The 24,157-nt window shown below is 59.2% G+C and overlaps 9 protein-coding genes across 9 annotated transcripts; 4 read left to right on the forward strand and 5 right to left on the reverse strand.

The window, feature by feature from the left end:
* Positions 1-2,811: 2,811 nt before the first annotated feature.
* Positions 2,812-3,700, forward strand: HRG_11420 (uncharacterized protein; the record flags this gene model as incomplete). The annotated part of the gene is made up of 3 exons (XM_044869890.1): positions 2,812-3,048; positions 3,159-3,456; positions 3,543-3,700. The coding sequence occupies 3 exons, from the start codon at positions 2,812-2,814 to the stop codon at positions 3,698-3,700; spliced, it is 693 nt and encodes a 230-aa protein (XP_044714787.1).
* A 2,949-nt stretch (positions 3,701-6,649) lies between these two features.
* Positions 6,650-7,838, forward strand: HRG_11421 (WD domain, g-beta repeat domain-containing protein; the record flags this gene model as incomplete). Its single annotated transcript, XM_044869891.1, has 6 exons — positions 6,650-6,809; positions 7,062-7,352; positions 7,470-7,529; positions 7,606-7,623; positions 7,698-7,761; positions 7,817-7,838. 6 exons carry the CDS (start codon positions 6,650-6,652, stop codon positions 7,836-7,838), a joined length of 615 nt encoding a protein of 204 aa, XP_044714788.1.
* A 287-nt stretch (positions 7,839-8,125) lies between these two features.
* On the reverse strand, positions 8,126-9,029 carry HRG_11422 (recognition complex subunit 1; the record flags this gene model as incomplete). Its single annotated transcript, XM_044869892.1, has 3 exons — positions 8,126-8,658; positions 8,729-8,852; positions 8,964-9,029. The coding sequence occupies 3 exons, from the start codon at positions 9,027-9,029 to the stop codon at positions 8,126-8,128; spliced, it is 723 nt and encodes a 240-aa protein (XP_044714789.1).
* A 483-nt stretch (positions 9,030-9,512) lies between these two features.
* On the reverse strand, positions 9,513-10,211 carry HRG_11423 (origin recognition complex subunit 1; the record flags this gene model as incomplete). The annotated part of the gene is made up of 2 exons (XM_044869893.1): positions 9,513-9,739; positions 9,788-10,211. 2 exons carry the CDS (start codon positions 10,209-10,211, stop codon positions 9,513-9,515), a joined length of 651 nt encoding a protein of 216 aa, XP_044714790.1.
* Positions 10,212-12,777: 2,566 nt separating this feature from the next.
* On the reverse strand, positions 12,778-14,230 carry HRG_11424 (prefoldin subunit domain-containing protein; the record flags this gene model as incomplete). The annotated part of the gene is made up of 5 exons (XM_044869894.1): positions 12,778-12,821; positions 12,877-12,994; positions 13,047-13,156; positions 13,252-13,375; positions 14,051-14,230. 5 exons carry the CDS (start codon positions 14,228-14,230, stop codon positions 12,778-12,780), a joined length of 576 nt encoding a protein of 191 aa, XP_044714791.1.
* A 545-nt stretch (positions 14,231-14,775) lies between these two features.
* On the reverse strand, positions 14,776-15,780 carry HRG_11425 (tRNA synthetase class II core domain-containing protein; the record flags this gene model as incomplete). Its single annotated transcript, XM_044869895.1, has 6 exons — positions 14,776-15,005; positions 15,064-15,193; positions 15,246-15,328; positions 15,385-15,475; positions 15,534-15,574; positions 15,630-15,780. The coding sequence occupies 6 exons, from the start codon at positions 15,778-15,780 to the stop codon at positions 14,776-14,778; spliced, it is 726 nt and encodes a 241-aa protein (XP_044714792.1).
* Positions 15,781-16,209: 429 nt separating this feature from the next.
* Positions 16,210-20,514, forward strand: HRG_11426 (CBF/Mak21 family domain-containing protein; the record flags this gene model as incomplete). The annotated part of the gene is made up of 10 exons (XM_044869896.1): positions 16,210-16,617; positions 16,675-16,726; positions 16,791-17,496; positions 17,538-17,837; positions 17,890-18,118; positions 18,165-18,365; positions 18,422-18,870; positions 18,952-19,077; positions 19,555-19,667; positions 19,733-20,514. The coding sequence occupies 10 exons, from the start codon at positions 16,210-16,212 to the stop codon at positions 20,512-20,514; spliced, it is 3,366 nt and encodes a 1,121-aa protein (XP_044714793.1).
* Positions 20,515-21,571: 1,057 nt separating this feature from the next.
* HRG_11427 (adenylylsulfate kinase domain-containing protein) lies at positions 21,572-22,423 on the forward strand (the record flags this gene model as incomplete). Its single annotated transcript, XM_044869897.1, has 3 exons — positions 21,572-21,591; positions 21,649-21,901; positions 22,061-22,423. The coding sequence occupies 3 exons, from the start codon at positions 21,572-21,574 to the stop codon at positions 22,421-22,423; spliced, it is 636 nt and encodes a 211-aa protein (XP_044714794.1).
* Positions 22,424-22,642: 219 nt separating this feature from the next.
* On the reverse strand, positions 22,643-24,140 carry HRG_11428 (v-ATPase subunit C domain-containing protein; the record flags this gene model as incomplete). The annotated part of the gene is made up of 7 exons (XM_044869898.1): positions 22,643-22,849; positions 22,982-23,031; positions 23,160-23,473; positions 23,538-23,629; positions 23,682-23,776; positions 23,847-23,973; positions 24,030-24,140. The coding sequence occupies 7 exons, from the start codon at positions 24,138-24,140 to the stop codon at positions 22,643-22,645; spliced, it is 996 nt and encodes a 331-aa protein (XP_044714795.1).
* Positions 24,141-24,157: the final 17 nt, after the last annotated feature.

The raw sequence follows: 24,157 nt of genomic DNA on the forward strand, positions 1-24,157 counted from the left end.
AAGGGCCACTGCCAGTTCTCCCGATCTCGGAAGCTTTAGCAAGTCGAGCAAGGATCCCAACGAAGAAGCTCCCTCGACCAAGCCGCTGCCCGAGAGCAAGCTCGAGACTGAGTCAGAGGGCAAGCCAGACCAGCCCCACAAGCATGCCGACATTGCGAATGACGGCAAGAAAAGCTGTGCTCCCGTTACCCATCCTCACTGGCGCCTGCCTTCACCGCTGTCTGCTTAGAAATCAGACACAGTCAGGAGCCGGAAGGCCCAAAGAAGGAATCATCGCTGGTGAAGCTGGTGAAGCTGGGAAGCGGATGAGCCGAAGCTGCTCGTGGACGAAAAGCCCAAGGTAAGCTGCCAAACTGCACCTCCCGCTGGTCTGGCGACGACGCCCGCATTCCATGCGCCAGAAACTCGACATGTGCCGTGGCAGTTTCTCACCTGTCGTACCCGTATCAGGCTCAGGGACATGATCGCCTTCAGGGGCAAGCCGGGACGAGATATCCGTCTTTCAATGACATGGTTAGTTTTCCATCCGACGACACCTTCTGCCCCGTCTGTAAAATGGCACAAACGACCAGTTCAAGCTAATGAGTGTTTTGAACAGAATCAAGGACAGCAGTTCGGCCCTCGGCCAGTCCACAAAGGCCGTGGCAATGCTCCCCAGCTCCCGTATCGTCCACCGCTCGCCAACGCTTCGCAGCGCAACTACACTGCACCCGGCGTCCCGCGTGTTGGCCGTGCTCCTTCGGTTGCCGACGGACAGTGGCCTCCTGCCGAGCCATCCCAGCTCGAACCTGGAAACCGGGCTCCTTCGACGTCCCCAAAGGCGGTAACTGGTATGGGAGCCGCAACGCTAAGGGCAGAGGCCGCGGAGGCTTTTCTGGGCAGAGGGGCGAGAGCCTCGAGCCAGCACCTCGAGACGCTTACTACGGTACAATGGCCGCGACGAGAGAGCTACATGGCAAGGGTCCTGGCGCGTTCGCCGGGCCGCACAACGAAGCTTATGCCAACATCGAGTGCCGCAACAACAATCCAAATGGCAGGTACACGTACTGGCCATGCAGCTGTGCCTTTGCCATGAGCGGAACCGAGGTGTTTGGGTCCTGGTCAACGAGCAATCGGAGGTGCCAGCCGCCGATGTTCAGGCACGCCTTCATGTGGGAATGGCAGGCAATTCGGTCCTGTTGAAGCGGTGCTTCCTATGCCGGGCCACGACAAGCTGGCATTCGTTGTCAGGTAAGAAATCACATGTTCCCAGACAAAAGCATGAGTTCGGGGCTTGAACAAGATGCTAACGCGCATCGCGAATAGGTTCCAGAACGAGGCGTCAGTTGTGGTGCTTCGCTTCGGCCGCGGCTTCATCCCTGAAGCAGCTCTCCGTGATCATCAGCGCCCTTCATCGGTCGAAGTGGATCAATGAGGCGTTTCGCAGTTCGTCCAGAAACACCCAGGAGGAGCGCAATTCCAGGAGTGGGCTGCGGGCCCTGTCAACCCGGCGACTGGGTATCCGGGTCCCCTGTGCCCCGGTATGCCGCCCATGAACCAGTTTGCCATGCAGCCTGCGCCTTTCGCTCCGTCATGCTTTCCGGATATCCGCCTGCCCTGTACCCCATGCTGGAGCCCCTGTGCAATTCTCGGATATATTTCAGGGATCAGTTACTGGTCTCCCACTCACGCGTCCGTTGGTCGCCGCCTTGGGAATGCGGAGGACGCGGGAGCTCAAAGCCGACGGGCTCTCCCCGTGTCGCCGATCATTATCGCGACTCACGCTGCCAGAGACGAGCGGGAGCCGCCGAAGCACGCTAAGGCTCAGTCCGCCGCCCTCTGAGGAGGCCTTGATCCAGTGAATCCGGTTGCTCCAGGGGCCATCGACCCAACCGGCCAGAGAAGCGAGACCTCCAACTGCCAAGGCTCGCGTGGCTCTGCCAACCATGTCTCTCAGGAAGTCCATGACAAGGATGGTGGGAAGCCCAAGGCCAAAGCGCCCAGCGAAGCCTGACAACCAAGGCCAGAGCTCCAAGCCTGCCGCAGATGCCAAGGACACCACAGTGGCAACGAAGGCGCAACAGTCGAAGGGTGCGGAGAAAGAATCTGGCAGAGAGCTGCCATCGAAGCCAACTGTCCCCAAGCCAAAGGACCATGATGAGGCTGCTCGCAAGGGCAAAGACAAAGCTCCGGCTGCACCTGTCACGGAGAGCAAGGAGCCGCAGCAGTCGAAAATGTCGAAAAGGCCTTGGCAGAGATTCCAAGCCAACTGTCCCAAGCAGAAGGGGCATGATGAGGCTGCTCGCAAGGGCAAAGAAAGTCCCCGGCTGCATATGCCGCAGCGGGCAATGAGCCGCAGCAAAAGGCTGGCTTGGGAGGCAAGGCGAGAGCCCTAGCATCTTCACGGAGGAGCAGATCAAGGGCAGGAAGCAGGCTTGGGATAGGATTCCTATGCCCTGAATCCGCACAAGGTCGGAAAGCCAGCCAATGCCGTTCTGGCGAGCCCGACATCAAGTCCAGCAAGTCTGAGGAAGCTCAACACCCAGCGGACACTGAGAGTCCGAAGTCGCCTTTGAGAATGGAGATAACCTGGGAGACGACTCTTCGTCTATAAAGTCTGATTCTGGCGGCTCAAAGACAACCACCCAAGAGTCAGATTCCATGACGAGTCCGCATCACAGATTTAACCGTGGCTAACGTACTCGCAGAGTCTTTGAGAAACGGTATTCGTCGGACAAGTCGGGAAGGCGTCCAACAGCTCGGCCAATGATGCCGCTGCATCGTCCAACCAACCTGCTGGCCAAGCTTCGGGCGATGAGTCCAGCAAGCAAGATGCGAACGCGGTCGAAGACGGATCCTTCTGTCCATCCTCTTGGCGCTGGAGAAAAACCCAACCAAGGCAAGTCAGACTGCTACTCGTGGTCAGGCGAGCGACCCCAAGAGCGGACCGGCCAGCACGGGCCAGGGCCCTGGGCAGGAAACGCTCAAGGAAAGAACAGGAAGAAGAACAAGAAGGCCAAGCGAGTGACGACATCGACATTTGCACCGCACGCAGGATCGGCTCGGATGGTCAGCAGGTGTCGGTGCAGAGAGACGATGAAGTCGGTCAAGGTCGAGAGCTGGTCCCGCCTTGAATATGGACGCTCGCACTGCTGGTCTTGAGACTGCAAAATCTCCAGGACAGTCTTTCTCAGGTTGCCAGTGCGGCTGGGGTACGGGGCGACGAGCTGTCCCACCGAGGCCCCAACCTGGCGACGGATGAAGGCAAAGCAGCTGGATCGACGTCCCAGGGCCAGAACGACAACAGCGAGGGAGATCGCCCGGCAGCCAGTGGCTCAAAGTCGCGACCCGCCCACTACGGTCCCAAGCAGGAGTACAGAGCCGACGCCGGCGGCTCGCTGAGAATGCAAAAGAAGCGCCGTAATCGACCGCACGCCATCGACACGCAGAGTGCCGATTCCCATGGGAACTCTGCCGGTACTCCTTCCTCATCCTCCACGTCTTCCTTTGAGCTCCTCTCACGCAACGGCTCAGATGTCAACATTGTCCGCCACGGACAGCAGGAGCAGTCAAGGATGCAGCGCCCAACCCTGGCCTCAACCCGCTTGCCCTGACGTTTGTGTCCCCGAGCCACGCAGCGCCGGAGAACAAGGGTGCGAACGCGGGCAAGGGAGGCGGATACCGCGGCGGCTCGACCAAGGGCGGCTCTGACGGGCCCTGAACCATCAGTCGCCTACCCGTAAAGACGCGCGAGAGGCCCTTGGCAGAAGCAGCTCGAGTCCAAGGAGACTACGGAGCACAATATTGAAGCTGAGAAAATATACTTGGGCAAAAGGATGCTGCTGCGTCTCAGGCCCAGGCCTCGAAGAAGACCAAGTCGCGGTCTGAGGCAAAGAAGCAGGATGGCTCGCCTGTCTCGGCCAAGGAAGCGACGAAGAACAAGAAGAATGTACGTCGAGGAGTGGTTGTCTCTGCCCAGCCCCGAGCTCGTGTCGCCCACCTCGACGGCAGCGCCCGAGCGAGCCCTTCCAGGGAAGCAGCGCGCGTCGCCGACGACACTGAGGGAAGGTCGGCACGCAGTCGCCTGTGACGGGCGAGGCTGGCGAAGGACAGCTCGGGTGGAGGCAAAGGCGGGCTTTATGGCGGCTTGAAGGCTGACGCAGCGACTGCGCAAACGGCGACAGGGAGGGAAGCAAGGCGCGAGAGTTGAGCCAGAAGGCGGGGCAGGGGATGCGACGGCCATTCTTTGGGGACGGAGACAGAGGTTTACTTTACCACGCGCTGTCCCAGGGCTCCATGCGGAGCTGACGGAGCAAGCCCTGCTAATACTTGGACCTCGTCCGGCCTAGACTTCAATCGAAAACATGATGCAAGCCGTCCCTCGTCGACCATGCCCTTCAAGTCGAACCCATGGTGAGCTGAGAGACATCGACAGAACAGCCTTGGCTCAACAGCACTCAGCAGGGCGGAGGAATCTAGCAGCGATAGGCCGCCGCTGGCAACCATTTCTCATGTTCAGCGACACATTCTCACAGCAATGTCTGGAGCGTCTCGACTGCAGCGCGGCCGGTTGTCCCCATACGCTTAGGCCTCGTTTTGCAGGACCAGCCGACGGCGACGGAGTCCTCGATTGCATGTCAACCACGCCGCCTCTAGACAGGTGCTCACGAGCAGGAGCTCCGTTCTCGCGCGACGGCGGCCCTCATTCGCATGGTCAACCACGGCGCCGATCTCACAGGTGGCGAATCAGCAGATCCGAGCTCTTCGCGACCCAATCGCCCATGCGTCAAGATGGAGGGCAGCAGCCACTGCATTGAGCGAAGCATCTGGGGAGTTCTTCGGGTTGACCCAAAGCTTCATCGTGACATTGGTACAGCTGCGTGAGGAAGCCCATCTGTATGCGTGCCCTAAGGAGTTCCTCTGACTCGGCTGTGAAAAGTACAAGCGGATCTCGGTCTACGAGACGATTCAGCTCGCCGTACAAGCGGCATATGAGCTACCAAGACGTTTCAGCTCGCATGAAGTCGGCTAGATGCTCAGAGCTGACGTTTGATGAAGCGCTCACTTGACCGCTATCTTGGACGGCACATGGCCTGATGGACCCTCGGATTCTATGGCAAAGGGGTAACCAGGCAGGTCGCAGGGAAAGCAGAAAAGGCCACAGGCCCAGCGTGGTCGGTGTTCTCTCTCGGGTCCCTTCATGATATAGGCGTACCTGTGGATGGTACTCATGAGCTGGCGCAGGATTAGGCGCGTAATTGCTAGGTCAGGCAGCAAGCAGCAGGCCAGGCGTTGTCTGGTCGAGGCAGGCATACTCTCCTGCCATGTTGTCCCAGCTACATAGTGCACCAGCAGAAATACTCACATTTATTGCATAACCTGCCGACTGCAGTCTGCAGTCGGTAAAATCTGGAAATCGCACCCTCCATACCGGGCCCTCTGCGCCTGCGGGCTCGGACCTCCGTGCCGGCCGGGTTGAGCGGGCTGCGGTTCTTGAGCCGCAGGCTGCCATCGCGGAGCCGGGGCCGCGGCGGGGACTGGGATACGACCGCGGCGGTCGCGGACCTCGAGGCCGGGGCTCTCTTCGAGGAGGAGGCGTGCAACTCCATGCTTCTTCGAGCCACGTGACGAGCAGTCAGCATTCATCCGACGGTTCATCATCATTATCGCTGCGGCGGCTGGGGGCCTTCTGACCTGGACCAATCTCAGCGTCTTGAGCGAGCTTCTCTCTTCCTGTCGCCCTCTCCTTTTGCGAGTACCCGAGACACCTCGCACCGAGACGCTGAGTCATGAGAGGCGTCTAGCCGACCTCATCCTGCCCCGTCATGGGATGAATCAGTCATCGCTTTTGCGCGATCCGAGGCTGGATAGCGGCTGACCTGGCGTCAGGCTCAGGCGGGAGGGGGCCAGCAGGACGACAGCGGGCAGGGATGAGAGCAGGACGACAATGTCGTAGCAGTTGGATCATCTTTGCAGTTCGGGTAGCGCCGTCGTCATCAAGCACTTCGATAGCTTCGGGTCGCTCTGGCCAAGCACTTAATCGCGAGGGTCAGCCTTGCACGAAAGGGTCATGGGCGTAGCAGGGCTAGCAGCGAGCTATCGCCGTACCTCCAATAGTCCCTCGGCCCTGGCCCTTGCCGTCGTGAGAAAGTTTCGCTTCGAGGTACGCATCGACTGACGCGTGGTTCTCACCGGCCTCCGCGAGCGGCGGTATGCAGCGAAACGATCCTGTTCCTCGTCCATGGCTGTGTGCCTCTTCGCTTTGATCCAGATTGCAGCCCGGTGTCTTCAAGATGCACCGTCCGTAGAGAGGGTAGGCCTATTGGATGGGCGAGTTGAGAGTACGAGGCAACAAGGTGGACACGCGACGGCTGACCAAGGGCTGGATCCACGCCTGTGGCGTAGTGGCGCACGGCCTCGCCGGCGGCTCCATTTGCCGTCCCGCCAGGCGCTCTCCTTCATCTGCATTCAACGGCCGAACTTCCACCGATCATCTGGACCCGGATGGTCCCGGCTCACGCATCGCATCGCAAGAACGCCTGCTTGCGCCCGCACGGCGCCGCCGCGGACGCTCGCGGCACGACAGCTATATCGCCCAGCACGGGCCGCCGGCGGACAGCTCAGCGGCAAGCGTCGCCACTCGCCCAGCGCACGTGGCCGCCCTATCGGCATGCACGGGTCATCCCGAACAAGGCCCGGCAAGGTCGTCGACGAGGCCAAACCAGGCGTCAAGGCCACCAGGCGGCAAGACGCGCTCGAGCTTCTGGCCTCGGCTGCTGGCTCCTCGGCGGAGAGGGCGGCGGCCGGAGAGTGGCGTGACATGAGCCTGGGTGCAGCGTGCAACGGCGCCATGAAACCGCAATGCACCCGCCTTGGAAGCTGATGAGGGTCATTTCAGGGCACCTGGGCTGGGTTCGGAGTCTTGCGGTTGCCTGGCAACAAGTGGTTGCGGGCAGTGGTGCGGGATCTGGACCATCAAGATGGGACCTTGCCGCTCTCTCCTTACCCTGACGGGCCACATCAGCACCGTTCGCGGCTTGGCCGTCTCGCCGAGACACCCATACTCTTTTCCTGCGGCGAAGACAAGATGGTCAAGTGCTGGGACCTCGAGACCAACAAAGTCATCCGCCACTACCACGGCCACCTGAGCGGCGTCTACACCCTCTCCCTCCACCCTACTCTCGACGTTCTCGTCACCGGCGGCCGAGACGGCGTTGCCAGGGTCTGGGACATGCGGACGAGGAGCAACATCCACGTCCTGTCCGGCCACACCCAGACCGTCGCCGACGTCAAGTGTCAAGAGGCAGATCCGCAGGTCATCACCGGCCCCTCGACTCCACCGTTGTGCTACCTTGCCGCGGGCAAGGCAATGTGTCCACTCACCACCTTCCGTCCTTGCCGTGCCGTACCCCTTTGCCTTTGCGAGCGCGAGTACCGGGAGCATCAAGCAGTGGAAGTGCCCCGAGGCTGCCTTTATGCAGAACTTTGAGGGCACAACGCGATCATCAACACGAGGGGCGTCACCAAAAACACCTTCTTCTTCTCGGGAGGTATGCGGACCCGCCGAGGAACTGCCTCACTGTCCCTGGCCTCTTCCACCGCGGCGGCTAACGATCGTGAACGCAGGTGACAACGGATCGATGAGTTTCTGGGACTGGAAGTCTGGATACCGCTTCCAGGCTCTCGGCACGACGGCGCAACGCCTGCTCGAAACGCAGTGACATCAGACTCGACCTTTGACCGCTCAGGACCGTCTTATCTGCGGCGAGGCCGACAAGACCAGTAAGCCCTTTCAAACGCCGCTGACCGTACTGGGCCGAGTGCTGACCCTTTTTAGTCAAGATATGGAAGCAGGATGAAAAGGCTTCGGCGGAGACCCATCCGATACAGTGGACGCCGAGTCTGGCACGGCGCAAGTTTTAGGCGTGACGGGACATGAACCCACTCATTCATCACAAGAGCGCTTCCGTCGGGATGGACTGAATACGTCGGCTTTTTTCGGCTATTGTTCACTTCATATCCCAATACCCATGGACAGCTCTCCGTCATCACGGAGAGCCATCTTTACTTCGTCGGCGGCTATTGCAAGCCGCAGCTTCTGATCTCTCGGCCCGATGGGCGCGCACCAACCCGGCGCCCACAAGGTCTAGAGCTGCAGTGGAACATAGCTCCGCGATCCGACGACCCGTCCCTGAGTCCTTTGAGCCGTCGCCGAGATCATGGCCATACCAGGGTTCGTCGGCGCGGAATGGGCTGTTGCTCGTTGCAGCTCATCCAGAGTATCCCCAAACGTCGTCTCCACGAGGCCGGTCCTTCGGTTCCGCAGCAGCAGCGCCGCCATGATGAGCTTTGACATGAGCGGGAGGCAAGGTCGTTGGACGGGATTGGTGGTTGCCGTTGATGGCCTTTTGACGGTGGCTATGGTGACTCGCCCGCGCCGCGCTTGGTTGTGGGATCCCGATTTGCTCGGTGTCTGAGGGTCGCGTTGGGCGTCGCCCTCGGCGAGCTCGACGGCGCGGCGGCAGATGTCGAGGGCTCTTCGGGCGTCGCCGCGACGGCGGCGACTCGGCTGGCGAACTGAACCGTCGTCCGGGTCGCATCGCCGGGCACGCCCTCGAGACGTGACTGGATGATTTTCATGAGTTGATCGTGTGTAGCCCGAAAGGTGATGCGTGAGGCCTAGGGAGAATTCTTGTCAGCTCGGACCCTTATATATACGAAGCCTCGACTACCAATTGACGTGACGTACCCAGACGACTGCTGATTTTGTTGCTCAACGTCCGCTCGGGCAAATCCATGGTGTTGGCTACCGCAAGGACGATGAGCCGACTGTGCCGTAGCGTAGGCCAGTTGAAGAAGTTGTACATGACGGCCTGGTTTTAGTGACGAGCTGGTCAAGCTCGTCCATCAAGACGACGCAGGAATGCGCCGCGGACTGGGATTGCTAAACTCGCGCTCAAGAAGATCCAGGGCCTGCGACGGACTTGCGCGTTGGCTTTGAGGGCCTCCCACAGCAGCGTGTAGGACTGGTGCGGATCGGTGATTTTCATGCCGTTGATCTCGACAAAATGAAGTCGTCCAGCTCGTCCGAGCCGACGGCCTCCTCTAGCCGGGCGATGACCTCGCGCACGGTGGCGGTCTTGCCCGTGCCGGCGTGCCGGATATGTAGATGCAGTTGCCAGTTTCCAATGCCGCCTCAAGGGCGAGTAGACGAGAAAACCCGACGCCTCGCGGCACGGGAGGCAGGCTGGTACGGACGAGACATGGAGGCGGGAGCGTGCGATTTGAAAGGGGATGATTGGACATTGCTCGGCGAGAGTTTGCGAGTCGCCAGGGTTGAATTCGAGCCTTTGCAGCTCTGGTGCATGGTCATGCAAGGAAGCCTTACCTTCTCCGCAGGGTGGGGAGCGCGTCGCATATACTTGGACTGGGGCTCGCGGCTGGCCGGGGCGCTTCGGCTGGCGGGGCGAGAAGCATCCTCGCGTCGGCGAGGCTCCGGTGCGGCGCCTGGCGTTGGTGTCTTGCCGGTGCGCTCAATGGTCGAAGACGTCGTCCCCGCCGCGGTAGATGTCCTCCCAGACGAACTCGTCCGTATACGTGGCCGTGCGGGTGTTGCAGCCCCGTCGGCAGATGAAGGTCCTGCCAAAGTCGGGGAGATGGCGCGCCACCTTGCCTGAGAAAGGCCTCGAGTGACATGACCTTAGCCTCCGTTGATGGAAGCAAGGGGTTGCGTCCCAGGAAGGCGAAATGTAGAGTCGTTCTGGCGTCGGGCGCGTCGCGAGGGAGGGTGTGGTCGGGGTAGTAGTACCCAGTAGAAATCGTTGCGCTTCTTGTCCTTGTCGAATCTCGCTTCTCGGTCGAGAACCACATAAAGTTGGCAGCCATGCGCCGTCGGCATCGCCATCGATGAACTCGCAAATAATGGCCACCCAAGCGTCGTTGGACCCGTCCGCCTTGAGGAGCACGCAATCCCCGACGCGGCACTGGAGGCTGCCCATGCGCGCGCCGACGATCTTGCTGCCCGACACCTTCCTCCTCTTCCTGTCGCCCTCGCCGCCGCCGTCGTCGCCGTCATCGTCGTGCGCCGGCTCCTCGACGTTGTAGATCCATTCCCAGGTCGTCGCTTCCCAGCGCCTCCTCGTCCGAGTCCTCGAGGGCGGTGCCGGGGCGGCGTGCTTGCGGCGGACGTGCTGCGGCTCGGCGGCTCGTCTCGTGGGGTTACGCGGCGCCATGACGGGTGATGGTTGCGTGCGACAGTTTGGTCCGTCACTTTGTCATTAACGCGCGCGGAGACGCGTTCCGGGACGGTGGGTGAATGATGAATGACTCAGCAAGCCGCTCACCGAGATGGGGTAAGGTACGTACCATGGACTTTGGACTTGAGAAGTTCGAGCTGTGAACTTGGGCTGAGGGTTGCAGGTGCCAGCTCTCAGTGGTCGATGGAAACCCAGAGAAGAAAGGCGTACCTACATCACGGCCGGCAGGGGTGTCAAATGAATTCTTGCCGTTTACGCATTACAACTTACAGTGTTCTCACTCTGCTCAACAAACTTGAAACTACTCAACTAGCATCAATAATAAAACGGCGGACATGGCAATGCCTTGGCATAGAACTGCAAACGGATTCTATCTATAGACTGGGCCTCTGGAATTCGGAGAATGAGAACTGCAAATAGGCGGCAGCTGTGATGACCATCCTGTATACTCCTACTGGCCTACAGTCAATAGTCAATACCACCTATACAAACATTTCTAGCGGTATGGCCGGCCGCAAGAGGCACTAGTATTATACGCTTTCTCGGCTACTGTATAGAGGTAGAGACGGTTTACTCGTCTCTTCTACGATACCAGCATACTAACTGGGCGCTTAAGAATACAGCCTTGACTCCTGAGCCCTTCTCTAAATATAGGCAGGAAGAGCTATCTCGCTTGCTTACCCCCGTACCTGCCCCTATGTTCGAGGAAGCCCCGTTTGAGCACTTCCTTCCTAGGCACATAACTTTGGCATCTTACTGTTCAGGCACCCTCGCCTCCCACACTTCCTCTCCCTCTGCACCTTGCACGGCCCAACTTCAGACCTCTTCCATGTCAAATCTCCCTGCAGGTCAACACGCATCTCCCATGGAGCTGAACCCAGTCTCGGCCATGAGGGCCCAGGGTTCTGGGCACCGCGGAAGGGGCCGCCAGCGTGGAGGGCGACAAACCTTGGGCGCAAGCAAGGCAAGGATGCCGCAAAAGCTCGCGAGCAAGCCGGGCCCACTATCAAACTCGGCGAAGCCCGGCCCTGCTGCAGGCCCACAATGCTATCTGGCCATCTGTGGTTGACTCTGCACATCTGCTGGACCTCGTCATCGCCTGACTCGAGTGCAGGCCACCCTGTGGCCAGGACAACGATATCACCTCTCCGGCTGCAGCGTCAAGTGCACAAGGTTTGATCAGAAGTCACCCAACGGTTCGAGCTTCGCAGCAAGCACATCACGCGGCTGCAGGAAGCCATAAAGGTTAACTGGTGCATGCACGACATGAGACTGTCGAGCGAAAACTTCGCGCGCTTCGGTCCAGGAACCAGCCAACGCCCAAGCGACGCCTTGTCAAGGTCGAATTGAACTCGCGTCCCCATGTTCTAACTGTAAAGGCCACGCGTGGAGATATCGCGGCCGTTGCCAAGGACCTCTGCCATCAGCTTCAGGCCAGTCTCGTCCTGTCGACAGATATCCTGCGTGCCTTGGGAGCCGACCTCAGGATGGGCGTCAACATTGGCCGCCTGGAAGTGCGCCAGAGAAAGAAGGGCCTGGGCCAGAACATGTCTTATGCCGACTTCTCCAAAATGAGTCCTCAGTCGGTCCAGCGGCGGTGCCTCGGTGAGTTATGGACCGGCGAGAGAGCCGCGAGTTTTCTAGATTAACAGGCCCCAGCCTATCCGATGTCCACCATGCCTACAAAGTAGTACAGCACTTGCAGAACCCTGTGGTGGGAATCCTGGGGTTGAATAGACGGAGTGCCCGTCGGTGCACTGTATTCCTCAAAGTCCGAGACCAAGAGCTTGTGGCAACCACGCAGGCGCCAACAGGCAAGCATCCGGAACTACAGCTGTCTGCAGCCAGGATCATCAGGCGCGAGAAATGGCCTCGCTTGAACTGGACGGTGGCCGCACCCGACATGTAGGCCCCAACGTTACCGGTCTTGTCTGGCACTGGCTCACTCCCGGCTGCAACTTCTCGGCTCGCTCATGCGCCAGCTGACCCGGCTGATCCGGGATGGACTCAAACTGACCTCTCAGGGACGGGACAACAAAGCCTCGATGCAATCACCACGTCTGGTCCTGACACGGCCAGGTGGCGACGAGGTTGAGGAAACCATACTGAAAACTTCGGTTCTCCTGCCGTTTCGCGACACTCCGTTCCTCGTCGAGATCAGTGTCTCTCAGGCATGGCCTCAGATGATGACGCACCGAGAGCCAGAGACTTGGTGGGGAATAGAGTTTTACGGAAAGCACTGGAGTGAAGCAACGTCAGCCGTGAGCGAAGGAGCGAGGCGAAGGGCTTCGAAGGGCCGGGAGGGCGCCAGCCTAGAGCCGAAGGTGGATTTCTGCAGCATGTCGTCAAGATTCAGGCTGCGTTGGGTGGAGTGGATGGGACGCGAACATGCCCCAGAAGGAGGCGTAGTCGACCGACGAGGTGATGCAGCAGGCGTACACGTCTAGTCTAGACTGATGTATCTAAACATGATTGCACATTCAACGCTATCGTTGTCGCTTGAATTGCGTGCGGCCCGCTTGCTCCCACATTCGTTATCCAGCTACCGAAGCTTGGGGGCTTTGCGCAGCCATGAGCTTTGCCCCACTGTTGTTGGGGCGTAAGCATGAGGACACTGAAGGTGAACGTGATAGAGCCCTACCTTCTTCCACGGATCTCACGTTTGCCTGTTTTCGTTGCACGATTGCCTCAAGCTCCTTGAGGCTGTTCGTGAGCTCCTGCACCTTGCCCTCGTAGAATTGCTCTGCCGACTTGAGTTTCTAGAGGCAGGTCAGCAGCGCACAAGCACACGCAGTGGCACGAAAGACGCACCTTTTCCACCAAGAAGCCGGTGCCGACGTCCACCAAGACGGCATCCGAGTTTGCGAGCTCGCCGCGGACGTAGAGCGAGTTGGTCAAGGGGACCAGGACCGAGTTTTGACCTGTCAACACGAGTCTCAGCTCCGCGCCTTGGTTCCTTGCAGGAGACAGAAAAGGGGCCTGTCCGTCTTTGGGTCCCTGGGAAACAGGAACGCACCGTCGGAAGCCGCCGAGCGGCCATGGACGCATTGCAGGCAGTCCTTGAACTTGCCCTGGGCGCCGTGCAGCTGGGCGTACGACTGGGTCAGATGCTCGAGCTCCTCGTCGAGCTGCTTCTTGACCTGAGCTGCTGAGGCTCGAGGGGGTTGACTGGTGCGCGCTGGACAGCGTGGGCGGCGCGTCGCATTGGGGACTCGCACTTGTCTCGCGTTCGCCAGACATCTTCAGCCGGGAGGGCGAGCGCACGGGGCGGTTTTGTGCCTGAACTCAGGGTCGCAGGTTGGTTGATGGAAGAGGGCCGAATGAGAGTGAGCGAGGACAGCAGCAGTGGCCCTCAACGCACGCTCTTCCGCTTGGTGGGGCGGTTCGGTGGGCGAGTTGCAAAATGCAGCAGGCCAAACAGCACCAAGTCGCAGCACAAATTTACATGTTACGATAGAACGCGACTTTCAAGTGTTCCGAGTTTTGAATCCAGAAAGGTCCGATTGAGCGTGGCTTCCAGACAGTTGATGTGATAAACTCCTGTAGATGCACGCAAGGTTGCCATCACGACAACGACACGGCATGTGTATTTGAGCCCTACAGCTGCGACAGCAGGCGATGACACGGATGCCGACCTCCTCGGCGGACACGCCCTCCCACCGAGGCGCCTGCACTGCACCTCGCACACCCCCTCCACGCTCGCCCCGCACAACAATAACGGGAAGCCAATGGTGTCGGCATCCTTCATCTTCCACCCAAACGACGCCTTGCGATCGTCCAGGACAACGTCGAGCCCGGCGCCCCACGATCCTGACCCGCGAGCATGTCGTAAAGTCTCGGGCTTCGGCAGTCACGTCGGAAGACGGGATCACGGCGACTTCGAACGGGGCAATTGCGCGGGGCCAGTTGAGGCCTTTGTCGTCGGCAAGGTGCTCGGCCACGGCCCCGAATATGCGCGAGATGCCCAGCCCATAGCAGCCCATTTGGACTGCCATGGGCTCGGAGTTGATGAGCCCCAGAGCCTGAGTAGGCCCAGGTAGAAGTGTGCCCAGGTAGAGCCGGCCCAGTTGCCAGAGCGCAAGACCAGGTCCCCGTCTCGCATCGCCAGGACTGCTTCCCCGAGACTGCCGTCGCACGGACTATGCCGAGACTCCATCACCCAGCCTACAAAGGGAAGCTGCTTAGCCTTGGGTGCTGCCTTTGGACTCAAATGTCGCCGCGGAGTATGCTTCAGTGGAACATTGCTTCGCGAGTGGTCCGCTGGTCGCTGATGCTTGTGTCCAGCTCGGGAACTGCCTTTCCACGGCGTGAATGTTGATGTTCGCATCCGCCGAGGAATCCCCATGCCGGGGATACCACGCATTGACCAGCGTTTTGCGATCTCTGGTGATGCCTCGCCAAACGCAAAAGTCAGCCGACGCCGTCTCTTCGTTTGCTCGTCGTTGTTCCCTAGACGGCGGCCGCGACATTGCAACTTGGTCGCTCGCAGTATATCCGCAGCTGCTGCAAGTCACGACCGTGTCTTCCCCGATGGGATTAGTTAGGTGATACTCGTGACCGTGGTCGCCGCCCATATTTCCGAGCTTGCTTCAGCCACCAACATGGGAAGCTTCAAGTCGGCAAAGAAAGCCCGGTAGGCGCCAGAAACCTCCCGATAAGTGTCGACGGCGGCTTCCACTGACGTGTCAAAGGTGTACAGATCCTTCATTACAAACTCTCTGGACCGTAATAGACCGTGACGTGGACGCATCTCGTCTCGGTACTTTCGGGCTGACACATGAATGTCAGTCGGCATCCACTGCACAGCTTAAAGGACGGACGAACTCACTTGTCTGATACAGCCGCAGTGGAAGGTCCTTGTTGGACAGTCTTGTCCCCGCCACAAGCGTCGTGATTTCTTCCTCATGAGTCGGGGACAACATGAGCGGGACCTTTCTACGGTCAGTCAATCGAAAGAGCTGCAAAGGGTCAGCACATCTCGGACAAGGAGAAAGCAAGGACCAAACCAACCTCTGGCGAGACATGTTCTAGTCGACCGCTCTTTCGCCACAGCTCCTCGGACGTTATGGCTGAAAGGGCGAGGCGCGAGGCTCCTGCAAGATGCGTGGTTAAGATCTGGGGCGCAGTGTCCAAGGAGGCCGCGGCGTACCTATCGATTGCATGTGCCTGTCAAGCAGGGCCTCGATCTTCTGTTGCACTCGTAGCCCAAGTGGAAGCATCTGGAAGATGCCTGATTGGGCCTTTGACGACGGAATGAGCACACTTGTCCATGGTTCCACTCTCTGGCTATCAACTCACTTGCCGCACGAAGCCCGCACGAACGAGTTTTCCATGTCCGGCTGGAGTATGTCAGTGAAGCAGATTCAAAGAGCAAGCCGGGCAATCAGTTCTCACATTCCACTTCTGTCGCTGCCAAGCCGCCTGTAGGGAGCCATATTCCTGACAGGACCGACCGGGGCCGAAGGGATGCGCTTGAACGCGAAAAGGCTCTAGTTTGGTGCTTGAGGCTGCTTCTCCCCATGACACATCTTCGAAGGCAGATCATTGTTGGGTGATGGTGACGTCGCGCCGAGTGTCAATTCGCGCCGCCAAATGAATATTTCCATTAAGCCATTGAGCGTGCCCCCAGTGAGATACTGGCCAAGCTGTCGCATGGCCGTTGAAGGTGAAGCGTCACAGGCGCGTGGCAGAGCCGCACCAACCGCGCCAAGCGCCCAGGTGGGATGGCGATAAGGCGATAAGGCCGTCGAAAAAAGTTCACAAGGTCGGCAAAGTCCCACCTTAAAAGTTGTCGAAGCACAATGTCTCCCAGCTCAAGAGCCGAATCGATGCCTAAGGAGCCGAAGAAAAATCAAGGGCGCTCAGCCCTCCAACGAGCCCAAAGGCTTCGATGAAGGCGCGCTCGCCAAGCTCACGTCCAAGCTTGACAAGAGCCTGAGCGCCAACGATCACAAGCGAAAGAAGCCGCCCACCAATGCTTCGAGCAAGCAGCAGTCCAAGAGACAGCGCGTCCGAGGCCATACCGCCTCAGGATGGCTCCAAGGACCGCCAAGACGACCAGGCGGCGCTGCTGGCGGAAATCAAGGCGCTAGGAGGAGATGAGCAGGACCTGGAACTCATCAACGAGGTGGACTCGGACGACGAGAACTACGCCCAGGATTCAAAGCGCTCGGTTGATAAGAACTTGAAGCAGGAGCTGGCAGCTCTGTCTAAGGAGCTCGGCTTTGCCGAATTCGAACCCCAAGAAGCCAGTGATGAGGGGGAAATCCAGGACGAAGACGAAGACGAAGACGAAGACGAAGAGGACGAAGACGCTGACGACGCTGACGAGCCTCCGGCCGAGACTGACAATGGGGGTGCCAATCGCAAGCCGGGGGGCATGGTAAGTGCAAATTGCAACAAGGGAATGCCTCCCTGACCACTAACCATGGTTAACCAGATTTTCGAGCCACTGGCAGAATGGCATGCTGCCAGCCTAGGCAAGCTGCCTGGTCCGACGTCTGACCAGCTCGGCCCCTTTACGTCCTCTGTCGAATCTCTCAAAAGCACGCCAAGTCTCTTTGGAGCAGGATACGGCCAAGTACAGGACCAGTGTCTTTGCTTCCTCGTCACACAAGTTTCTGTCTACCATCATGTCCTCCGGTACCCTCACCGACAAAGTTTCGGCCCTCACGTTGGCGGTCCAGGAGTCGCCAGTCCATAACATTCGCGCACTCGACGCCCTTCTGAACCTGGCCTCCAAGAAGAGTCGGGCTCAGGCGATTGGTGCAATTGGTGCCCTAGTCGATTTGTTCGGACCGGGCACTCTCCTTCCGTCGGACAGGCGCCTGCGAGCCTTTCAGAGCCAGCCCGGACTGGGCACTTTGCAGCGGAAGTCGGTTAAAACATGGTCTCCCGGCCAGCCGCTTCCTGGCAAGATCACGGAAGCCCATCTGGTTGCGTGGATATACGAGGACTGGCTGAAGGAGACCTACTTCAAGATTATTCAGTTGCTTGAATCGTGGTGTTCAGATGAGATCGAGTACTCGCGCATGAAGGCGGTGGATTTTGTTTACGGCCTTCTCAAGGAAAAGCCCGAGCAGGAGTCCAACCTACTCAAGCTTCTTGTCAACAAGCTGGGCGACAGGGATCGCAAAATATCGTCTCGCGCTTCCTATCTTCTATTGCAGCTGCAAGTCTCTCACCCTGGGATGAAGCCCATTGTCATCCGCATGGTGGAACAGGATATTCTCCTGCGCCCTTCTCAGGACGCGCGATCCAGGTATTGCGCAATCAACACCTCAACCAGACCATCCTCAGCAGCAAGGAGCCCTCTGTTGCCGAGGAGCTCATCCGCATCTACTTCGACCTGTTTGTGACGTTGCTGAAAACTGGAGGCATCGAGACCCCGGCGCAGATGAAGCCGGGCGACTCTGAAGACGCAAAGCGGGCACCAGGGAAACCGAACCGGAAGTTCAGGGGGAAACCGGTAGAAAAGAAACATAGCAAGCCGGGGACACCGAAGCCGCCCGTGCCGGACACTGAGGCTGCGGACAAGCTTGTGTCGGCCATCTTGACTGGCGTCAACCGTGCTGCGCCCTTTGTGACGACTAATGACGCTTTGTACGTGCAACACGGAGCCGTTTTCTCCAGACCCGAGCTAACTGATCAACAGCATGGAACACCATCTCGACACGCTTTTCAAGATTGCGCACTCGACCAACTTGAACACGGCCATCCAGGCTCTGCTCTTGATCCAGCATCTCGCATCGGCGAGGAACCTGGCGACGGACCGCTTCTACCGGACGCTCTACGAGTCGCTGTTGGACCCTCGGCTAGTGACGTCTTCCAAGCAAGCGCTTTATCTCAACCTGCTTCTCCGATCCCTGAAGAGCGATGTCGACGTTCGACGGGTCAAGGCCTTTGCAAAGAGGATGCTGCAAATCGCAGGCCTACATCAGCCTCCGTTCATCTGCGGCCTCCTACGTCATTTCCAGTCTTCGGCAAACGTTCCCTGACCTGTCGACTCTCGTGGACGAGCCGGAGACTTCCGTGTTTGACGACGACGAGTCCAAGGAACAGGGCATGTACGATGGGCGGAAGCGCAACCCTGAACACAGCAACGCCCAGAGAAGCTGCTTGTGGGAAATGGTAAGCTCACGCCGAGTTGGCACTCTCACGCCTTCATCATCTGACGAGCTGTCTAGGTCCCTGCTCAAATGCACTTTCACCCATCTGTCAAAGTCTCTGCGGCTGTGTTACTGGACAAGGATCGAAAGATGCCAAAACCAGATCTGGAGAGTCATTCACTCATCCGCTTCTTGGACAAGTTTGTGTATAAGAATCCAAAGTCGACACACGGTGCACGTGGGGTATCCATCATGCAACCGCTGCGGGCGACCAAGGATCTGGGCGACGTGTGGCTGGGCAGCAGGTGCAGGCGCCACGACGGCGCCCTCAATTCGGCGACTTTCTGGAAGAAGAAGGTCGAGGACGTTGCTGCCGAAGACATCTTCTTCCACGAATACTTCCAGCACGTTTCGAGGGATACCAAGGAGCCGCTTGCCAAGGCGCCGGCCGACGGGGATGATGAGAATGCCGAAGATGAGATCTGGGAGGCGCTGGTGTCGACTCAGCCCGACATTGAGGCAGACGGGTCAGACGATGGCTTTGATGACCTGGACGATCTGGACATGGGCTCGGAAGACGGCTCGTCTCCCGCTCTGTCCTTCGACAGCGACCTGGAGGATGAGGACGAGGACGGGGAGGATGACGGGGACGAGGGTAGCTCGGACGGCCTGGTGGCGGTTGGCGAAGACGATGAGGAGGAAGCAAAGGACGAAGACACGGCCAAGACTAAGAGGTCACGGCGGAAGGCGCTCAGGGACTTGCCTATGTTTGCATCGGTGGACGACTACGCAGAGTTGCTGGGAGGAGGAAGAGGGCGTCTAGATGTGACTGCAAAAAGAGGATGCCGCTTTGCAAAGAGTGCAGCTGTTGCTGAGGACTGAATGGATTGGCCCTTTTTAAAATGCCGAAGAATTCTCTCGCCGGGCGCCTGCGTGAGACAATATACTTCTAGTACGTCTGCCATTTAGGGACTAGAGCAAGTACATGCCGGGTGAAAAGTATCGTCGTCCTCATTTCCCTTTGCCTGGATTCTTCTTCCTCACCTATTCGCTCTCTCCTACAGTACTTTCTATCTTTCTTTTGTTATTCGCTCGGGCGCCGAGTACAATCCAGATAAAAAGGCACCCACGCATCTCCCACACGTCCTCGATGGCGATACTGCGGCCAGCCATCTTTACCCGGCATCTCCTCGGGCGCCGCATTGCCCCAGGAAAGGCGCCGTGTCCATGGCAAGCCCGGATTCCCTCGCTCAGTTCAGCTGGGCGACAGCAGTGTCGAGGATACTCGGCTCCAAGGCGACGGCGGCTGCTACTGCGTCTACAGGTGCGCATTTCTCTGGTCTTTGCTGCGACACACACCGCAGGCTGACGGCCAAAACCACTCGGCAGGCAACGCAGCGGGTGGCGGCGGGGCGCTCCGCAAGGGCCTCTGGCTGGCCGTCCTGGGCCTCGGCTTCAGCACCCTCGGGGCGGCGGCGGCGTGGAAGACGCTGACGGCCCGCGGCCTGGGCTTCTACTCGGACGAGGAGAGCCTCGGCAGGTTCTCGGCCGCCGACGCCGACGAGGAAGCGCGCCGCGCCGAAGAGACAATCAACGGCCACCCGCTGGTGGCGGAGCTGCGCCGGCGGCCCGAGCTGACCGAGTCCCGCCCACACATGAAGATGCCGGCGCAGTACCGTGCGCACAGCCTGACGGGGGCCGCGCTCCTGGGCCCTGGCAAGGTGCCGGTGCCGGCGACGACGTGGACCGAGGCCGGCGGCAAGTCGCTCGTGTCCGTCGTCTACGTGGGTGAGGACCTGTGCGGCCACCCGGGCCTTGTGCATGGCGGCTTCCTCGCCACCATGCTCGACGAGGGCCTGGCCTGGTGCTGCTTCGGCGCACTGCCGCACAATATTGGCGTCACGGCCAACCTCAACGTCAGCTACCGCAAGCCGACGCCCGCGGGGAGCTTCCTCGTGCTGCGGGCCAAGACGACAAAGGTCGAGGGGCGCAAAGCCTGGGTCAAGGGCCACATTGAGCTTCTGGCCAAACCGGGCGAGCAGCCGACCGTCCTGGTCGAGGCCGATGCTTTATATGTCTCGCCCAAGCTTGCCTCTGTGAGTTTCGCGACCTACCCCGTCGAGGGACTGCGACGACTTGCCTGGCTGACTCGTCCTGCCTCGATACTGTAGCTTATGCCGCGCATTCACTGAGAGGCACGCGTCGCGCTACTCGCTTTCCGATGACGCCGATCTTGCTGCGTCGCATGAGCCCTTTGCTCCCACATGGAGCGGGCACGTCGAACGCTTGTGGCATGAGGAGAAGCCGGAAACGAAACAGCCAACGGGTAGACACAACAGACTGGCGAACCAACGGCACGGGCCCTCCAGAAGGGAAGCACTAGCAGCCTCGGCAAGTCGGGATGGGGTCGAGTCGGCGATAGACCCCTGTGAAACCGTATGAGCACGTATGGCTAGATTTTTTCTATGTTTACCGGTATTAGATCGGTGTATTTCATAGACTAGACGAGCCGCGATGGTCTTGTACGATCCTTGGACCGTGCTCATATGTAGCTGAATGGATAGACAAGAAAATGGGCGAGTGGACGGATGGGGCTGGTGGAGACGCCTCGGGCTGTCGCCATCGTGGTGCTTTATGAGCTGACGACGGCTGAGGGAGAAAGGGACAGCAGAAGTGGGCTTTTTCAGGGACAAGGAGTTGACTTGCACATGTACTGTATGTACTACATGTAGAATGGCTGTTGCACCGTCACGTCACAGCGCAGCAGAGCATACATAAAGTTGTAAAGAATAGACTGGATTCACTCGCGCTGAGTTTTAGTACGCAAGATAGATTTGCTCTTAGCTCGGCCTCCTCTCTTCCCTTCCTCATCCTCCTTCTCATCGTCCTTCTCGTCCTCCTTCTCGTCCTCTTTTCCATTCTCCCTCCTTTTGAGAAAGCTTCCGATCCGGCCGATTGACGGGTAGATTCTCTCAACGACCCCGCCCGCCCCACGATTGACTGCCAAACCTCATCTGGTCTGCAAAGGAGGAACAAGGGAGGACATCGTCAGGCCAGCGACAGCATCTTGGAAATGGCGTCGTATGTGCTTGCTTTGGTTTCATTTCTACATCAAGTCTTTTCACTCGCCCATCGCCTGCGGGCCGTGTCTTTTGTCCTGTACCAAGTTGCGCGCTCTCTTTACCGCCCTCCCTCTCTGTGTCTCTCACGCTCTCTCGCGTGCGCAGCATGAGCATTGAGATGAGACCGTCTGTTCCCGCCGAGCAGAAATGAAAACTGATTCGACGGAAAAAACGCCCGCACAGAAACATCACCTGGCATCCCGGCCTGACGCGCCGCGAGCGCAACGAGCTCCGCCGCCAGCGCGGCCTCACTCTCTGGCTCACGGGCCTCTCGGCCTCGGGCAAGTCGACCGTCGCCGCCGCACTCGAGCAGCACCTACTGCACCTCGGCCTCGCCGCCTACCGCCTCGACGGCGACAACGTCCGCTTCGGCCTCAACAAGGACCTTGGCTTCTCCGAGCAGGACCGCAACGAGAACATTCGCCGCATCTCCGAGGTGAGCTGTCCCGGTGCCGGTGATGGAGGGGGAATGGAGACGAGGGCAGAGAGAGTCACCGAGTATCAAGACAAGGTGGAAAGAAGGGGCTGGAGAAACAAACCTGGTCCATTCAGTCTGCTAACGACGACGTGGCAACCCTCCGGACGCGCGATACAGGTCGCCAAGCTCTTCGCCGACTCGTCCACCGTCGCCATCACCTCCTTCATCTCCCCCTACCGCGCCGACCGCGACCTCGCCCGCCAGCTGCACGCCGCGTCCGCGACCCAGGGCGACGATCCCATCCCCTTCGTCGAGGTCTTCGTCGACGTGCCCCTCAGCGTCGCCGAACAGCGCGACCCGAAGGGCCTCTACAAAAAGGCCCGCGCCGGCGAGATCAAGGACTTTACTGGCGTCTCCGCCCCCTACGAAGAGCCCACCAGTCCCGAAATCACAATCAGGACCCACGAGAGCTCCGTCGAGGACTGCGTCGCCCAAATCACCGCGTGGCTAGCTGACAAAGGCTACATCAAGCTAGGCTAGGACTTCAATCATCCTTGTTTCCATGACCGAGGAGCAGTTGCATAATATGTGCTAAAGTAGAAGTGAAACTGCCATCCCGTCGAGTCTAGCCCCCGTCGCTCCCTCGCCCGTTCCCCAACGGGTTTCCCTTGCAGGCGGAGAGGTAGAATACACGCCGCCTGGAGCACACTGTACACCACACACGCACACACATGCGACTTGCCATCCATTTGGACCCGGTCAGGGCAACTCGAGCTCGTAGTAGACATAGGCCGTGTACTCCTGTCCTTCTCCCGTCCCTAGCCCAGCCGCCGCCATCTCCGACGTCATCGCTGCGTCGTCCTTGGTGACCCGTCCGCGCTTGTCCCGGCCAAACGCGTTGCCTCCCAGGTATGAGTAATTTAAGTCCAGGGCAGACTTGACTTTGGGAGCCAGTTTCGATGTTGTCTATGTGGAGCGACGCACACGTCAGTATCTGCCAGAAATTGTTCAAGAGGCTGCTCAAGTCTGGGCCAAGCGAGAGTCGATAAAGGAAGCTCCACTCCGGGAGGGGATGAAAGCCCAGTAGATCCGGCATACCTTGACCAGAGCCGTCACATAGTCCAGCGGCAAGCCGTAGCGCAGGACCGCTTCGACAAAGACCTCAGCGTCAGAACATGGGTCCAGACCATGACGCTCTCGCTCCACCCGGTCCTTCCCAAGCGCAAGGCCTCTCCGCAAACTTTTCGTTCTTCGTTGGTGACCCGGTCCAGCTCACGCTGCTCCTCCTCGCGGCCGCCCTGAACATACGTGTACTGACGCGGCGTCCACTTTTGCTCGCGGCACTTGTGGATGAAGTCAGGGCCGTGCTTCTTGAATGTCGCGGCCGCGAAGAGGGTGAACTCGTCGTCGTGGTCCACCTCGACCGCAGATCGGGGGACGACCATGGGGGACAAGGTCTCGTATGTCTTGATGAAGTCCTTTTTGACATTTGTCGGTACGGCGATCAGATGGGTCTCGATGAATTCCGAATCTTGGACCAGTAGTCGAGGATCGACAACGGGAGTGAGGGATTTGGTGGCTAGATTACCACTGCAGGTGGACAAGCATGGTTAGCGAGCGGCATTGCGCAGTGCTCATCGAGGCGGACACCCACGTCTGGCGTCGTTGTAAGGCCGCAAGGTTCGTCTTGACCGAGTTGTACTGGTTAAACTTGGTTTTGACGTCATTGTCCACGGTGACGAGCTCCTGGACGGCTTCAGTGAGTGGGAGGGTAGCCTTGCGAGAAGCGTTATCGAACCTTTTGCAGTGTGTCTATAAGCTCTCCCAGGGACTTGTCGGCTCGGTATCGGATCTTGTTCCAGCTAAAGCCGCGGATGTACTGGTCGGTCGGTTCTGAGCAAGACGTGGTCAGCAGGCTTACACGATGCCCGAGTCATCACGCATGGCTTCCGGGAATCCTGACTATCGTTGACCATTTTGTAAGAGGTGAGTCGCTCCTCGTCATTGTTGAGAAGCTGGCGCAGCGAGTCGCCAACCTTTGCCACGACGGCTTGGCATGATGCCTCGAGCTTGGCCAGGTCGTCGGCCTGCTGGACCAGGGCATCCAAGGTGCCAATCTTGAAATCGGGGATCCGAAAGGCCCGACCGAGCCGTTATCTGGAGACACGGTGGCGCTCAGGGCTGCTATGGCGTCGTCGCGGTCGCTGGAATCGAAGACGCCGAGGGGCAGGGAGAGCAGGGCGTACTTGGTTGACATGGCGGGCGACCTCGGCT

The sequence above is a fragment of the Hirsutella rhossiliensis genome (assembly GCF_020360975.1).
Source record: "Hirsutella rhossiliensis strain HR02 chromosome Unknown scaffold00021, whole genome shotgun sequence".
Taxonomy (NCBI): domain Eukaryota; kingdom Fungi; phylum Ascomycota; class Sordariomycetes; order Hypocreales; family Ophiocordycipitaceae; genus Hirsutella; species Hirsutella rhossiliensis.